General features: G+C 40.7%; 1 protein-coding gene across 1 annotated transcript in view; it reads left to right on the forward strand.

The window, feature by feature from the left end:
- HMGCLL1 (3-hydroxymethyl-3-methylglutaryl-CoA lyase like 1) overlaps window positions 1-17,687 on the forward strand; it is a 198,039-nt gene that overhangs the window by 44,676 nt on the left and 135,676 nt on the right. The window contains exons 2-3 of the mRNA XM_032864504.1: window positions 8,977-9,057; window positions 9,289-9,396. Coding sequence (XP_032720395.1) covers window positions 8,977-9,057; window positions 9,289-9,396 — 189 coding nt within the window. The remainder of the gene's footprint in view (window positions 1-8,976; window positions 9,058-9,288; window positions 9,397-17,687) is intronic.

Below are 17,687 nucleotides of genomic sequence, written 5' to 3' on the forward strand. Positions count from 1 at the left end.
AGAAAACCCTACAACTTCCTGATTCAGACTTCTCACCTGTGTAGTGGGAGCATTTGATTTGGCTGGTGTAGCAGTTCTCTATGGGAAGAATACCAGCTATGAAACAGGATATGTCAATATTATAGAAGACTTTATTTACACATAAAATTACTCTTCAGGAAGTGAAGTGAGTGGAACATATAAAATTATGTCAGGAAATTTCTACTGTGGTTGGTGGAGGTCTCTTAGCAGGGAGAAAAAGGCAATATTTGTAGAGTGAATAGTAAGGAATCCTTTTTCACCATCAAGAGGGTTGACTGTATATATAGAAGCCCCCCATGTGTATTTTGTGTATACATATAAAAAATAAATACATGCACACACCCCATTAAGATTTCAGAGAAATCTTCATCAAAATATGCCTTCCACTTAATTTTATGTAAGATTGAAAATGTGAATAAAGCAGCCCATTTATGTTCTGCATTGAAGAATGGTTCATTATTTAGTTTGTGGTATATTTAATCTCATCCTAAAGAAAACTAGAAAAGGAGCCAGGGAACTTAGTTGGGTAACCTTAGAAAGTCACTTAATCTCTCTTACAACTCTGCCTACCTCACAGGGTAGCTTCACAGATGAAATGTAGAAAGAAAAGTGCTTTGGAATAATACAGCAACATGTAAAGGCAAGATAGTATTGCTTTTGTTATTGTTCTATGAAAGTGAACCATTAGAAATTTGATGCCAGATGTGGGTATACATTCAGCCATATAACATTGCTTTTTGAAAGCCTTGTTCTGGATAATACAGCTTTTGTTTTTCACTGGCTTTCTCCGCTAGTCCATGTTCAACAGGATACACTGAGCTCAGTAACATAGAGCTTTTAATGCTATAAAAATAAATTCAGACTCTAGGCATGTTTAAAGACTATGTTGGTAACTTGTGCCGATTTTTTTTTTTTTTTGAACGCAACTCCTTGGAACATATAAGTTATTCATCAACTCTCATGTATTCGGTGTAAAAAAAAAAAAATTGCTGTACCCCCTCTGCGCCCACTTCCAGAAGGTAACCTGCAGATCCCTGTGCCACTGAAGTATAAGCTTGTTATGGGCAGTGGTGGTTTGTTTGGTTCATTTCCATGTATCCAGTAACTATAATAATGTTGGTGACATGTGAAGGATAAGTGAAGGGTCAGTCTTACTTGTGTACAGTTTAGATATAAGCTCATTTGTTTCACTCATTCATTCATTTAAAAAACAGCATTTAAGTGTTTTTATGTGTCCACTCTGATGACTCTGAAGTTTTTTGTCTTGTTTTTATTTATTTACTTATTTTTTTGTTTAAAGTAGACTATACCCAGCGTGGAGCCCATCATGGGGCTTGAACTCATGACTCTGAGATCAAGAGTCAGACACTGAATTGACCGAGCCACCCAGGCACCCCTGATGACCCTGAAGGTTTATAATAAAAAAAAAAAAAAAAAAAGGAAATGGGCAAAGTGGTAATTACAGACCTATTTTACAATAGTCTCTATAGGATCATAGAAATGAAATTACTGAATTCTCTTTCAGGAGGTCAGAAGAGTCTTGAGGACAAATTGAACCTTAGATAATGAATAGGAGGTTTTGTTGAGGACAATAACTAAGTATTAATTGAGGTCATAAGAATGTTGAGTTGCAATTCTCCCTGGATCTCCTGCATTTCTGTATGACATATTAGCAAGGCACTGATTAACTTTCTTTGGAAATATTTTTTCAAGGTGTTTGTCTAGCAAACAACCTTGGGAAATAGAGCAAAGGGCAGGCTTGCTTACTGCCCATTACGAAATACTGAGGTTCCCAAGCTCCTGTCATGCTTAGGGAACCAGTGCAAGGAAATGTTGATGCTCTGATGCTCTCCCTACTGCTATTAATGCAAATAATAAAGCCTTTGTCTCCGAGTCAAGAGTTGCCTATCTTCTGCTGGCACCCATAAACTGTGGTAGGGTTGCTTATGGGCTAGCACGTAGGGTACAATCTTAGTCCTTCACAGGTTGTGATACTTTGTTAATGAGGATAAGATGTAGAGGAAAACATGACTTCTTGAATGAGGACTTTGCCAGTGGATGAAAGGGATTTGAGGGAAGTCAATGGAAATTGGTAATAAACATATTGATCAGATTTTGTAGTCAATTGAGCAAAGTATGGTCTTCCATTTTGTTGTATGTTAATGATGAGAAATTAGGAAGACGGTGGCTGTCTAGTTTCCAGGAAGCAGGTTCAAGGGCTGATTGGTACCTTGGTTATGTTAACGTTCCTAGGGGCAGGGGAACGTCCTTGGCCACCTGGAAGTCAGTCTCATGTCCATCCATTGTAACAACTAGTAGTAAGACGAATACTTTGTGGGCTGGAGCTTCTCTTCCCTCTTTTCATCAAGAATTGCTAGGAGTATTGAAGGAATAAATTTGGCCAGCATTAGGAAAAGAAACCAGGTGAATCATAAGTACTTTTATTAGTTCAGTTGGGAGTTGATAGGGTGGGGTAAGTAATGCTTGTGTTGGAGGAACAGCAGTAATGGACCTTCGTATAGCTTGGCCTGTTCTGCACAAGGTCTCTGAGTCTGTAGGTCCTGCCTGCTATAGAGAAACTTTGGCCCTCTTGGGGACACTTGGCTAGGGTAGATAAGCTCCTATGAGGAGCCATAAATGAGTCAGCCATTGACTAGTATGGGGGACCCTACTGACCTAGATTATGTTAATAGTGCTGAAAGGCAACCTGTTGGAGAGTGAGAAGGGAGCCAAAGAATTCTAGATGAATTTTATAGTCAGCCTTACCACTTTGCAGAAGTCCCTTAGCCAATACATTGTGACTATATGAGGACTTAAGAGATGTTATCTTGATGATGGATTATATGCAAATCAAGCGTATGTCAGCCAGAGGGAACAAACCCTATTATCCTGCTGGACACCAACACAATTACAGATGCTGAGTCCAGGGTTTCCCCACGTTAAAAATCAATGGTATTCGTAATGATGATTTTGATGTGTAATGTAGGGCTTTGTGTGCTTTCCAAACATTGCAAGTTCATTTAATTGAGCTGGTAAGGAGCTACTGTGCTACCCAAAATTGAAAGTATATGTGCCTTACTGATTCCGAACTCATCACTCCCTCTGTGCCCCCAGATTACTCCCAGCATTCCTCCTTCATCTGCTTTAAGGAAAAATGATAATTAGAAATCGCCCATCTGAGTATGCTGGGGAACTTTGGGGAGAGGGAGGATTCAAATGTTTATGGCTGTCATATAAAGGATCAAAGTCACCATCCTGCTCAGTCCCATGAGGGTGGGGAGTCCTGTTTCAACTGATGGGGTTTGGGCAGTGTCCACAGTGGGGAAAGAAAACCAGAGTAACCTTTTGAGTGAGGCTGTTGAAGCCAATAAAGTGTACTGTTGTTGATTCCATATATGAACATTTGGTGAAAATTGATGTGTGATGTGATTATAATTTTCAGTCCCATATGTGCCAGAGGGGATCATCTCAGTTAAGAAGAGCTGTATGTCTCTATGACCGGTAATGATGCAAATTGGAACTTCTGATGAAGTCAGGTGCTTCCATCTGGAGGTGCTGGTTAGGATTTTAGATCCTTCACTGCCCTGGCACAGCTACCAGATACCTTTTGAATATCAGATATTACCTTGCTATTGGGCTCTTGTTGAAACTGGACACCTGAGCGATGGAGGCCTTGTGACTCCCTGGCCTATTTCCATTTGGGGAGATCAGCTTGGACTCAATGACTAACAAGGTAGGACAATCTCAGCAGGCCTCACTAATCAAATCGAGATGGCATATTCGAGCAAGTTGTCAGCCTGTCCCCTGCACAGTCTCAGCTTTACACAAAAAAGTGAGAGTTGCCCTCTTCTGCCCACCCCACTACCTGAAGCAGACACAGTTCCATGGTACCCTTCTATTCACAGTGCTTTTCCTGATGCCGTGGCTTGGTTTGGGGTGATGTGGCTAAGCCAAGACCTGATGATGTCCATAGGGCTACTGCAGTTGTAAAACCCCTGCTGTAGTTGCAAAGAACTAAAAATGGTAGTGGTTACTCCACCCATTCAGGAGAACTCAGGCCATTACCATTTTTCTGGTTTACTTTGGGGTTGTCATCAATGCCCTATCTAACTTTTCTGCCATTTGGACATCCACGGACTGACAATCAAAGATACATGTTTGGGTGCTATGAATTGTGCTAATTGAATCACCTGAGGCCCATATTCTGCTGAGGCCCCGGAATCAAGCTGCTGATCGAGTCTCCATCACTGGAGTGCCATCATTGCTATCTGGATCCACCCTAGTGGTGAGCATGGCAACATGCCCACCAGCAAAAGACGGGCACCAAGTAAACAGCTCTTAGTTTCTGGTGCAGAGGCCTCTATTGCATAGGATTTATTCAGCTGATTGGGTCTAGGACACTTCAGAGGAGGATGAGGGCAACACTGCCAGTTGCCTTCTACTGCTTGTAGTTCTGTTGAGAGTAGTCTTAATTAAATGTCTCATGAGATCAGTTGAACAAATTTGGCCCCAGCCTTTGTTTGTAATTGGAGGAGCCAACATAGTAGCCTTGTAATTGTGAAAATTTGCCATAAATCAAGACAGTGTAAAAATGAAGCATGGGTAGGATTGGGAAAAAATTCTCCAGGTGTGTCTTGAATTTCTATGTCTATAAGCAGAGTTTCAAGTGCCTTGGTTCCAAACAATCTTTTCAAGAATTTTTGTGTTGGGAACAGCTTTATATGATAGAGTGTCTCCTTCTGGAGCAGAGGCTAAGGGTGATCAAAATCTTAGAATATGGAGATACTGTCTTCCTCTAAAGCAACATGTAGGCATGCTCAGGGTCAAGTATAATAAACATGATGTTAATCTCTATAGTCATGGAGATAGGCTTACCACCCATTACCAGAGTTTCGAGTTCACTAGGCTTGGGATTCCTTTCCTGTAATGCAACTCATTGCTTGTGCAAGTGTTACCTTGTCTTTTTTGCTTCTCTCTGTGGGAACTGGGGCTTGGGGACCCAGCACAAACTATGATCCTCTAGCTACTGCTGTTGCTGTAATAAGCTTTGTTTCTCTCACCCAGGAGTCTTGTGCCTTCCACCTGCATCCTTGACAGGCTCACTAATTAGCTTTCAGGTGGGCTAAAATTTCAGACCCTTTCCCATTCTTCAGTTAGTAATTATAAAGATACACCTCTAATCTAAATGGTCTAAGAGAACATTTTTGTTCACATAAAACATAAAATAATTGCTTCTAATTGACACAGAATTCTTAATCAGTGATTCAGAGAGATAGGCTCTTTAATTTTTTGTTATGTTTTGTTTTGGTTTTGTCAGCTTCAAGTTTGCCATACTCGTTGGCATCAGGCTGACTGAAGGGGAGGGCACTTGAGGGGGCGTGCATGGGATGTTTTCATGGGCCAAGCCTAAAAGTAGTCTATATCTTTCACCTTTACATTCCATTGACTGGAATTTGTTCAGAAGTAATTCTGACATGGGAGAAATGCAGGCTAGTCCTTTGTCCATGAAGAAGACCAATGGGTTTGCTGAAAAGTCTTTCCCATAGACAGAAGGTATTTCCTACCAATGGAAAGTTCATGTGTACAGACATTAAAGTATGGAAGACATGACTTTGGCATGGCTAAAATCTGAGGATGCCTGAAGGGCAGATGGTAGAAGATGAGAGGCTTGTCGTGAATCATTTCACCTTAGTCTCTGAAGGTGACTGCTGGATGCTGAAAGATTCTAATGCTGGAAAAACAAGATTAGCAAGACTACTTAGGGAGGCTATAACAACAGACTGAGGGAAAAAAAATGATTTTAATGAAGCCAGTGAAAGAAGAGTTTCACTAATACAATCAACGGGTAATTATTGAGCATAGTCTTAGCATTAGGCATTGTGCTCGATGCTAGGAATATGCCAAACTCAAACCAGTAGTAAATGGACCTCTTAGGTATCAGTAGCTTGTGGTGGAGAAATATCTGAGGAGGGGCATGAGGTGGGGAAAGTCACGAGATCGGTTTTGAATCACTGACTTCTATGGGCTTGTATAGCATTTAGGTGAATTTTTTCAGTAGGCCCTGCTGATATATAGTTACCGCTCCTTAGAGAAATCCATACAGATATAGTAATGACTCGAAAAAGACCAGAGATCACCAAGGATGACTCGTTAACTCTTTGAGCTTACTGAAAACATGTGAACTTTCTTCTGATTTCTCAGATACGCTGCTAGAGGGAATACAATACTCATGCCTAGAAAGACAAAAGAATAGCGTGATATTCACGAAGAAATCTAAAATAATATCAACTGAGCACGTACACCGCTTTCGTTATGAGTGAGAGAGAGTGTGCGTGGTGGGGTGGGATGAAGGTCTTGGACCTTGGATTCCCCACGGGAAGATTTACGAGGGGATCAGTGCTGGAATAAAGACCACCAGAAGGAATGTAGCAAGCACAAAGCAGTTTATTAAAGCAGAGGCAGACTCTCAAGGTGGGAGAGTGGTCCGTTCCATGAGGTGGAGGCAGCCCCTAAGCTGTTTATGGATTGGATATTATTGGGTCTCTCTGGTCTGGGAGGAGCAGTAAAGTGCTTTGGGGTGTTCTCTGATGGAGGTTGCTTCCAGTCACATGGGGAATTCTTCCCACAGGTTAGGAGGGGGAATTTTGGATCCTAGGAAGTCTGTACTACACACTGTCATACCAGGCTTTCTCCATCCTGCAGGGCTGTACCCATAATGCAGATGCAGTATAATGACTATAGAAGTTTCCCTGGGGCAAAGGTGGAAGAGGAGAGGGCATGTTCCACAACCTCTTTGGTCTGTCAGCCTCAAGGGCTCAGAAACCACAAGGTCAGGATGTGGTGCTCCCCGGCTTTTAATGTGTAGCTTATTTGTCACCATCCCTGCCTCTAGTTCATGTCTCTATCATTCCCCTTCGGGGACCTGGGACTCTGCCTCATGGTGTTCCCTCCAGCGCTCATATCTAGCTTCTACCTAACACTTTGACTGAAATGGCTGTATTGGGTAGGGGATTCAGATTTTTTTTTTTTTCCCTTCCAGATTGTTCCTTCTGCTAGCTAGCTACAGCAATGTTACAGAAGAGGGCTTTGAGTTCTTTTATTGCATTCAGCAAATTGTAATACCCTAGAAAACACTGTGTTCCTTGTGGTGGTTAAAGCACTGCTGTTTAATAAAGATGTCCTCTGCAGCCGTGTATGCTCCAAGCTAATTGCTGTTACAAGTGCAGTTTCAGGAAACAATCCATGATAATGAAAAAACACGGTTTAAGATTGGCCAGTTTTTGTTTTTCGTTACTGCAATCCTAGGGCTAGAGGTGACAGCAAAGAAGAGTGAACTCTTACTTACTGCACCTTCCCCTGCCATCTATCCTTCAGTGCCTGCTTGCAGTTATGACCACTGTAAAGGAGACATGGTTTCTTGCTTGCCATCCCAAACTGAGCTTAAAGCTGAGCGGCCCCCATAACCCCATGCTTCCTCTCTCAACCCTACACCTGTCCAGCTGCATGGATTCCAGCCTGCTCAAAAGGTGTAGAGATGGGAGTTCTTTTTCTTTGTGGTTAATTTTTGCTTATCGGATTGCCCAATTTCATGGAAATGTGGAGCATTTGTAGCCGGGATCATCTAGGTACGTCTCTTGACTGAGATAACGCAGAATGTCAATAAAACAACATATTGGCTATGAGCCCTAAAAGTGCCAGGGAGCATTTTTTGGTGTCATAGAGACAGACTGGGTTCTGCCTCCAAACCAGCCACTTCACCAGTGTATGTCAATGATTGCCACAAGGAAAGAGTGGGAAAATACACATTGGTTAGTCCACACTCATGATTCCTATTGAAAGGCAAAATGAAAGCCACTGGGAAGTACAGGTCGTGCTGATTTTGATCGATTCTGTCAGTGATCCCTTGAAGAAATCAATGGTAGTTACACTTACTTAACATGGCTCAGAGAGACCAGGAGATGATTCCAATATTAACTGCAATATGATGTTTAGAAAGATTGTTTATATTTTTCCTGTTTTAAACTAATGTCTTTCTAAATATGACATGTGCATAATACTTGGTTTTGGGCCAGAGTTTCCAGAGTCCAGACCCTCTGCCATTCCAGATTTGACCACAAGGTAGAACAGAGCATTGCACTGGGCTTAGAGTTAGATGTTCCCAGTGGAATATTGAGGGTTTAGGTCCCAGTGGAGGGGCTCTGTCCTTCTGCAAGCTGTGTTCTGGTGCTGGTTGTGCCTTGTGACAAAGGAAATAAACAGCTGACCCATTTCTCCTGCCTCAGCATTCTGGGCACAGGACAGAAAACCAGGGCTGCATTCCTCATGGAGTGTGGCATCTTTATGACTGTGCTCAGTAGAAGTCTGTTAACACAACAGACTTCTATTTTAATTTCATTTCTGTTAAGATTCATTTATTTTCAAGAAAGAGAGCAAATGAGCACCAGTGGGAGGGGCAGAGGAAGAGAGATTCCCAAGCATATTTTGTGCTAAGCACAGAGCTGGACACAGGGCTTGATCTCCTGACCCTGAGATCACGACCTGAACTGAAACCAAGCCATAATGCTTAACTGACTGAGCAAACAAGACACCCCAAAAGATATAATTTTTAAATTAATTCTAAAAATGTTGACTTTATCATCACGTGTAGTTATTTAATAGTTTGCTCTTTAGATCCTGAGTATGTTACGTTTCCACAGTTATATTTTAAAAATTAATCTTTCCAGTTGTGACCATAATTAGACTGAATATCATTGAGCTAGAAGAAAAAAATGACTTCGTGTTGCCAATAATATAAACTTGATATTTGGGTTGTAGCATTGTGTCGGTTTCTTGCTATTTTACATTTCTGGAGTGAGAATTTTACTTAACAAAGTGTAATCGATTGACTTTTAAAAAAAGCAAATTTTATGTTTTCACAGTTAACCTGTTTTTCTTGCCTTGTATTTTGCATTTCAGGAAACATCCCAGTTATCTGGACTCCCTGAGTATGTTAAAATAGTGGAAGTTGGACCTAGGGATGGACTGCAGAATGAAAAGGTAGTTTGATATTAGTTTTAGACAGTTTATTTCAAATGCTAAGTTAAAATATTTATTAAGATTCTAAACACTTTCATGCGTTTCATAGATTACATGATTATGTTTGTTCTGAATTGCTATTAAATGTATGCATATTAAATGTAATTTGCTTTTGTTAGGAAGTTATTTTCTGTTATGCTTCCATAGACCTTATACAAAGTACTTACAAAATAATTTTTAATGCTCTTATAGGTTATAGTTCCTACAGATATAAAAATTGAATTTATCAACCAACTTTCCCAAACTGGCTTGTCTGTAATAGAAGTGACCAGCTTTGTGTCCTCCAGATGGGTACCACAGGTATGTAAATCCGTAATTCCCTGAGTCTTTAATTCAACTTTTCCAATATTTAGCAAATACTGTGATATAAATTGTGATATTAATCTGCTATAATGACTTATTTACTATGTTTTTACTCAATATTAGCTTATGCACTGAGACGTGATTAAAGAAAAACCCCTATCATGAAACATCTTCTAAAAAAGTATTTGGAACTCTATCCTAAGCCTACCTGACTATATGTTATAATAAATTAATGGGTAGACAAGGCACTTAAATAGCAATTTAGGAGCTTGCCATCCACTTACTATGTTACCGATCTTGTGAATCATCTGAACATTTTCAGGTGCTTCAGTTTTTTCGCCTGTTAGAATGGAGTATTGATGATGGCCTGATGATACTCTCCCCATATAATCTCATATTAATAAAAAATGTAGATGTGTACTCTTTCCTTTTTGTTTTGTGTTGTGTTGGAGAGAGAGCAGGGGAGGGGCTGAGGGAGAGAGAATTATAAGCAGGATCCGTGCTCAGCATGGGGCCAACCCAGGGCTTGATCTCAGTAACCTGAGACAAAATCAAGAGTCGTTTGCTTAGTCAACTGAGCTACCCAGGCACCCCTACACTTTGCTTTTTTTTTTTTTTTGCATTTAATATTTGCTAGAGAAATCTGTCTATTACAGATAAGGCAAAGGAGATTGTCTAGAATCTTCCCCGCCCTCCGCCCTTTTTTTTTAAAGGTCTGTTTATTTAGGAAGAGGGGCAGAGGCAGAGGGAAAGACATTCCCAAGCTGACTTCACTCTGAATGTGGAGCAAGACACAGGGCTTGATCTCAAGAACATGAGATCATGACCTGAGCCAAAACCAAGAGTCGTATGCTTAACCCACTGCACCATTCAGGCTCCCCTGGAATCTTAAAAGAGGATAGAGCCTTACCCAGAGTTGGCAGGCATGTGGCAGCAATCATGACTCCTGAGACTTGGCTCTGGACTTTGAAACGTGATCAGTTTCCTTCACTATCTAATACATGTTTTCATTCCTTAGATCCTTCTCTCTCTCCCTAGCACTTAACTTCACTGACTCCTTTCTCATCCCATTCTATGATTCTCCATAATTCTCTTTCATTTACTTTCCCAAGTTATCTTTTTCTGCATCATTTCATTATAAGTTTAAGGTTCCCCTAACATTCTGCCTTCAGCAATTTTCTCTGTGCTCTTTCTCTCTCTCTCTCTCTCTCTTTCTTTCTTTTTTTTTTTTTAAGATTTTTTTATTTGACAGAGAGATCACAAGTAGGCAGAGAGGCAGGTACAGAGTAGGGGAAGCAGACTCCCCGCCAAGCAGAGAGCCCGATGCGGGGCTCAATCCCAGGACCCTGAGATCATGACCTGAGCCGAAGGCACAGACTTAACCCACTGGCCCACCCAGGTGCTCCTTACTGTGCTCTCTTCTTTGCCTATCCTTCCAACATCAACAGTCACCTTAAAAGGATGACAGATCTGTACTTCTGGTCCTGCCTTCTCCGATAAGCTTCAACTAGATGTGTCACCAGTACCTCAGGTTCAGCTGGGTCAAAATCAAGCTCCTTTCTAACTACTGGGCTTTATGTAAATAGCTCATCCATTCTCTTTGAGCCCCGGACTTCAGTACTCAAAGGTCTCTTTTACATATCCAGTAAGTGACTGACACAACAATTATTTTTCCTCAGCGTAGCTTACCTATAATCTCTTCAGTCCCTTTGGTAACATTAGTAATCCACACCCTTATTAGCCAATTATTGTGGTAGTCACTTAAATGATATTCATAAGCATTATTTCACTTTTCCTTTTATATTTTGTCTATATTTTGCCTTTTGCTTCTAAAATCTTCCTGAAATAACAACCTTCTAAGTTCTTTCTTTATTTTTTTTTAAGATTTTATTTATTGAGAGAGCGCAAGAGAGAGTGGGCTAGTGGGAGGAGGGGTAGAGGGAGAGGGATAAGCGGACTCCCTGCTGAACACAGAGCCCAACGTGGGTCTCAGTCTCAGGACCTTGAGATCATGAACTGATCCAAAGCCAGACACTTAGCTGACTGAGCCACCCAGGCGCCCCCTCAGAGATTGCCTTTTCCCTATTAAAAAAGTCTGGGAACTAGTCTGTTATTCTAGGTTCTCTACACCTTAGCCCCTTCCTTCATTTCCAACCTTAACTTTATTTCCCTACTTCATTTTCCTGAGGATTCTGCCAAACCGAGTTGCTGCTTGTTCCCTGATTGCCTACCTCTGTATCTCTATAGCACCTTATCTATACTTGCCTGTGCATCTCTCAATTTCTGCATTGCTCTGCAATTACAATAGGATGATGTAAAAAGACTTAAAACAGTGAAGCCTTTTAACTGCAAGACCTGGGAAGTACCAGAAGCCACACTAGAATTGCCAGTAATACATCACTTTTCAGAGAGGCAGTTTTTCAAATATCAGGGTTACTTACACTTTTCCTGAAACAAAAATCTAACTTTTCTTTATCCCAGTTGTCACTGTTTATAATAGCATATTTTTTGGTAAATATATTTTTTTAAGATTTTATTTATTTGACAGAGAGAGATCACAAGTAGACAGAGAGGCAGGCGGGGGGGTGGGGAAGCAGGCTCCCCGCCAAGCAGAGAGCCCAATGCGGGGCTCGACCATGACCTGAGCCAAAGGCAGAGGCTTAACCTGCCACCCAGGAGCCCTTTTGGTAAATATTTTAAAAAATACCTGCTTCCTAGACTGTGAGAGTTATAGAGGAGCGACCAAGTCTGTCTTGTTCATCATTGCACCCCCTTGCTTAGTGCCTAGTAAGTAGGTGCTTAGTAAGTAATTGTGAAATAAATAACAAAGCCATCAGTCTGAAACAATAATAATGCATACTTTAAACTTTTCGGTATGGGCAACTGACTCTTACTGTTGTTCATGTATTTGATCCTGTGTAATGCAGGCCACAAATCTTTTCCTTAGGAAGGCACAGATAGCTTTATGAGACTAGATGTATTTCCTTGACATTGCCATTTCGCAAAATGGCTAGCCATTGTTATTTTATGAGCTTTCATTAATTTTAAGGGAATGCGAGACTCTTTTATCATGTTTAAATCTTCTGTTTGATTCAGTTAGTGCTCACTTCACAAATTAGATTATTGTTGGAGAGAAACTGGAAACTTGAGGGTAATGAAGAAAGAAGGAGAGGTCTTGGTCATGTTAATTGATGACCAATCACACTTGTATTTCAGATAATATATTTTACTAGGTTCTTTTCAAGATATTATTTCCCAATGGTTTTATAAAGCTGCCTACAAAATATTATTCTTTGCTAAAAGGATGCCCTTTGTCCTAGTCTATTATTACACAGCACTGGAAAATCTTTGATAGATTATTCCTGAAACTAATCTAGGACACATCCGGTGACATACAGAAAGATGAGGCCAGAGCCCTTCCTGGAGGGCCATACTTTTTGTTTAGCTATTTCAAAGATCAAATGGTCAGAGCAAAAGGGAAGGCAGTCCGTCTGTATGCAGTAATAGGAAAATGCTTTCTGGTCTCACATTAAATATATAGGTGATGGGACCGTAAAATAAGATGATTTATTCTGGGCTTGGTCTGGAGGTGAACTCAGGACTTAACCTATTGAGATTTAATGAACACTTCGTAGTCTCAGAGTCTTACTGAATAAATTATGGACTTTCCCTTGTAGCTCCTGGGGACAGCAGTGCTGTCTAGAGCGCGGGAGAGCTGAGGGTGGTTAGGGCCATGAGTGGCTCCCTGCATGTGGATGCCCAGAGTCCAGAGCACCTGGCTCCTGACCCTCGCTCCGCAGTGTTATTGGAGGGAATGCCTCACTAGCCGATGGACTGACTCACCAGACTCCACGCAAGTTAACTTCCTTCTTTGTGGTCAGACGCCTTTATCTTAAAGATTAAAGTGTGTTTAGCTTAAATATCGGATCAGGAAGGCCTCATCGGAACAATTGAAGAAACTTGTCCTTCAAATACAAAAGAGATGTTACATTTCACTTCTAATTTTCATGCGGTTACATGCATTCCAAACCAAAAATCAATCAGTCGATCAATCAGTCACAAATCCAGGGGCATCTGCGTGGCTCAGTCAGTGACAATCTGCCTTCGGCACAGGTCATGATCCCAGGGTCCTGGGATAGAACCCCATGTCAGGCTCCTTGCTAAGCAGGGAGCCTGCTCCCCACCCACCCCCAGCTTGTGTACACATTCACTCTCTCTCTCTCTGTCAAATGACTGAATAAAATCTTGGGAAAAAAATAAATCACAAATCTGTTAAAAAAAAACAAAAAAACAAAAATGGGGGTGGGGGAAGAGGCAGTGTGCTTAAATCAAAGATATGATCAGATTGATTCTTCCAAAGTTATGCCAGTCAATTACTACATAACATATCAAGGACTTTTCAAAGGGCAATATTGAGAATATCACATTTTTGCACTTTGATTTTTTCCATAGTTGTGTTTGGGTTTTAGATTTCAGTGAGCTTGCCTGAGCAGAGCAGTTTTTATTGTTGTGGGTGGAGGTCATCTCATCGTGTAATTCTGCTGATTTTGTTGTCTTTATGCTAACAAAAAAAGGCATTAAATTAGCAGAACTAATTCATAATGTTCATTTTTTTTTTTGAAATTTTATATCCTAATCGCTTGGTGTTGAAGAAAATGTCATGCCATCAGACTCCTTTAACTTAATATCTGAGATGGGACAGGACAATTTTAGTCCAACAGCTTATGTGTAATGGTCTGAAGTAATTATTACGTTTTCTAAAGACAACGAGTGTGCCTCTAAATGGGTCATCCATTAATTCTACACATTTTCTTCTATTTCTTTCCCCTAAACATAGGTCATGGGAATAGTCCTCTAGTTTATGTTTAGATTGCTGCTTGTTCACTTATTCTTTTTTTAGCATTTTAAAGCATTTTTACAGTTGCCTCCCACTGTTTTGTTTGGCAGCAGCTTTCCAAGGCAGCTAGAAGAAAAGTTCCACAGTAGCAGGGTGCCATATAAAACAGGATCCCACACCTATCATCTAAATGGCCAGAGATGATAAAATATCTGCCATTAAAACACCAAAAAAAAAAAAAACCCCAAAAAACAAAACATGTTCTTTACAACTTATCTGGAAAAAAGTTTTCCTAAGAGTGACATATAACATAAGAACATTTGAAATGAATCCAGATAGCCCCTCAGTTTCTATGGAATGAACAATAATAGCAGAAAGAAAACATGTTTATAAAAATAGGCTTACTGCAATTTTGGAATGTGGCTCTTAGTAGTAAGCTATTTAAATCCTTATAATAATTTCCAAAAGTGAACAAATCTTTTTACATTCATAGTATTTAGCAATTTGGTTTTAACTGTTTTCATTCACATGAGTGATTAAAGTGAGTATCACTTACTGAAAATAAGACTACAGGAGAGACTGGGTGGTTCAGTGGGTTAAGTGTCTGCCTTTGACTCAGGTCATGATCCCAGGGTCCTGGAATCAAGCCCCAAGTCGGGCTCCCTGCTCGGAGGGGAGTCTCTGCTTCTTTCTCTCCCTCAGCCCCTCCCCTTTCTCATGATCTCTCTCTCTTGCTGATTCTCTCTCGCAAATAAATAACATCTTAAAAAAAATAAAAGAAAACTACATACAATGTGTACAACATCTGTGCTTATATAGGTCATATGCAAAATCTCAGCAAATGCTCCCTCTTAAATTAATTTTGATTAGATTTGATAGATTTTCTCCGTAAAAGTAGAAATACCCTTAAAAACCATAACAATTACTGACGAATCAGTTGAACAATTAAAAAATATTGCCGAAGTACAGTGTGAGCAAAGGTAAACTTTTCCCTGCTCTCCTCTCAGTGTGTGACAGAATTCTTTATTAGTAATGAAAACAGTTACTAGATTGAAGTTTCAAATACAGATTTACATCGATGAGATGTGGGAGGCAATGGCTTCTGCTTTTGAGGATCCCCCTGCTTCTCTTTCTGGCTCTGCTCTTGCTGGAAGGATGCGTGTGTGGAGAAGAAGCAAGGAAGAGGGTAATTTAGCATAGCTGTTGAGTGTGTGTGTGTGTGTTCATGTGTGCATGAGAGAGAGCCAGCAAGCATGTGCACACACACAGAGCCCCCACATTATTTTGCTTATGAGGCACAGTTTACTGACAGGGTAATCATCATCTGGGAAGTGTTCCAGTGCAAGTCTCATTCGTTGTACCCCAGATGAGTTGGCCTCTGCCGTCTCCCCAAAGGGGATGCAGGAGAGATTTACCAAGACCACAGTTTCCATTTCATGACTACAGGGAGTCCTTTTACCCAACTTGTTCTGGGGGAGCAGCTGAAGGAGGAGTGGAATTTAACCCTGATTCTCTTCAAGGGGAGTTGCCTTAGTGCGCTTGATGCTCTGTTTAAGACAGTCTTTTCTGCTGCACACTAAGACTGACTTTCACTTAATTGCCATCCTACTGCATAGCTTTGGGCCTTCCACACACCATCTCTGTAACAGAGATGTGTCAGTGTAATTACCTCAGTCAGCATTAGGTACCTGACCGTCCGGATCACCAGACTAGTCATTGGTGAGCTCTCCATTTCGTTTTTCCTATCTCCCGAATTGGCAGTCCGGGTGCACACACCAGCAGTGCCTCCTTACAAACAGGCTTATATTATAAACGTCTGTTTGTTTTTGAGAGAGAGAGTGCACACACATGGCGGAGAGGGGGCTGCAGAGGGAGAGAGAATCCTAAGCAGTCTGTGTGCATAGCCCAGAGCCTTTCACAGGGCTTGATCCCAGGACCCTGAGACCCCAACCTTAGCTGAAATCAAGAGTCTCACACCTAACCTACTGGGCCACCCAGGTGCCCCAAAAGAAATTTAAGGGTCTTTTTAAAAAAATTTTTTTTTTATGTTTTAAGCAGTAGTTTCTAGCCTTTTTTTTTCCCCCCTCCAACTTATTGAGCACATTGGATAGGCTTTTTTTTTTTTCCTTCCAACTTATTTGAGCACATTGAATTTCTTACATGTCAAAAAATAATTGTTCAATATTTGCTCAATATTTGATCTCAGAGAAGAAATAGACAAAATTCTTTTAGTAAATGAGCTCTGATAGTTATTCAAAGTAGATGGGGATAAAATTGTGCTATGAAAGCTATATCCATATGGATAAATTACATTAGCTTGTCAAGAAAATAAAAAACTAGCATATGATATTTTCTACCTCATTTCCCCCACCCAGCATTTCATGGCCTAAAGCACGGCCTCTTCAGATTGCTTCAGTACTTCCAGTGTTGTTCCATGGATCGTGTAACACGTGGCAAATATTCCATATGTGTGTGCACATGTGTATTCACGTATATGCAATTGCTACATGTCCCTGAAAGCTAGTAAAATGAATGCTGGTCCTATTTGATTATCTGCATGACAAATAATCCCCAAATTCATTCTCCTGAGACAGTAACAGCTATTGTTTTTGCTCGTGGTTTCTATCAAGAATTTTGATGTGGCCCAGTTGGGCACCTCTGGCTAGAGGTTTTCCACAGATGGTGGTCAGAGCTGCAACAGCAGGCACTGGGAGGCTAGGGTAGCTGGGAGCTGGCTGGATACCTCTTTCTCCATGTGTTCTTAGAACCACTCTCCGTGGTCTCTCTGTATAGGCCAGTTTGGATATCCTTACATTATGGCAGCTAAAACATATAAAATGGTGGCTTAGTGTTGCAAAAGTGACTGCTCCAAGAGACAGGCAAAAATGATGTACTTTTTATAACCAAGTTTTACAAATTTCATAGTGTTACTTTCCCATAATCTATTAGCTGAGGCAACTACAAAGCCATCCAGTCTCAAAGGGAGGGGGTAGATGTCACCTTTTGTTTGGAAAGTGTCCTTCTAGAAGAGTGCATGGTATGGGAAATACCCCTGGAGCTGCTTTTATGATCTATGACACTTATGTTTTTAAAAAGGATATAGTAATCTGGTTCCACATTTTTTCTCACTGATAATTAAAGAATAAATATAGTTGATAGAAAAGTAGGATCTGCATTCTGAAATCCCTAAATTCCAAAAACATAAATATTTTAGCACTGTCAGGGCTGCTAATATTTACCTCACTCCTTCCCACTCCCTTTATAAAACTCTTGTGTATCCAGTGGAATTCGGGTTGGTAATTGAAAAAGAGGTTGTTGACTAGACAACAGAAGAGATGAAGGGGAGAAAGCTGTCTCCACAGCCCCCTCCAGATCTTTTTCTTCCTCACCTCTGATTAAGGCAGAAATGAGGTAGAAGCTGGAGAAAACGGGTCCTAGGCCTTTGTCTTCA

This window comes from Lontra canadensis, unplaced genomic scaffold (assembly GCF_010015895.1).
Source record: "Lontra canadensis isolate GAN:19392208 unplaced genomic scaffold, GSC_riverotter_1.0 scaffold27, whole genome shotgun sequence".
Taxonomy (NCBI): Eukaryota; Metazoa; Chordata; class Mammalia; order Carnivora; family Mustelidae; genus Lontra; species Lontra canadensis.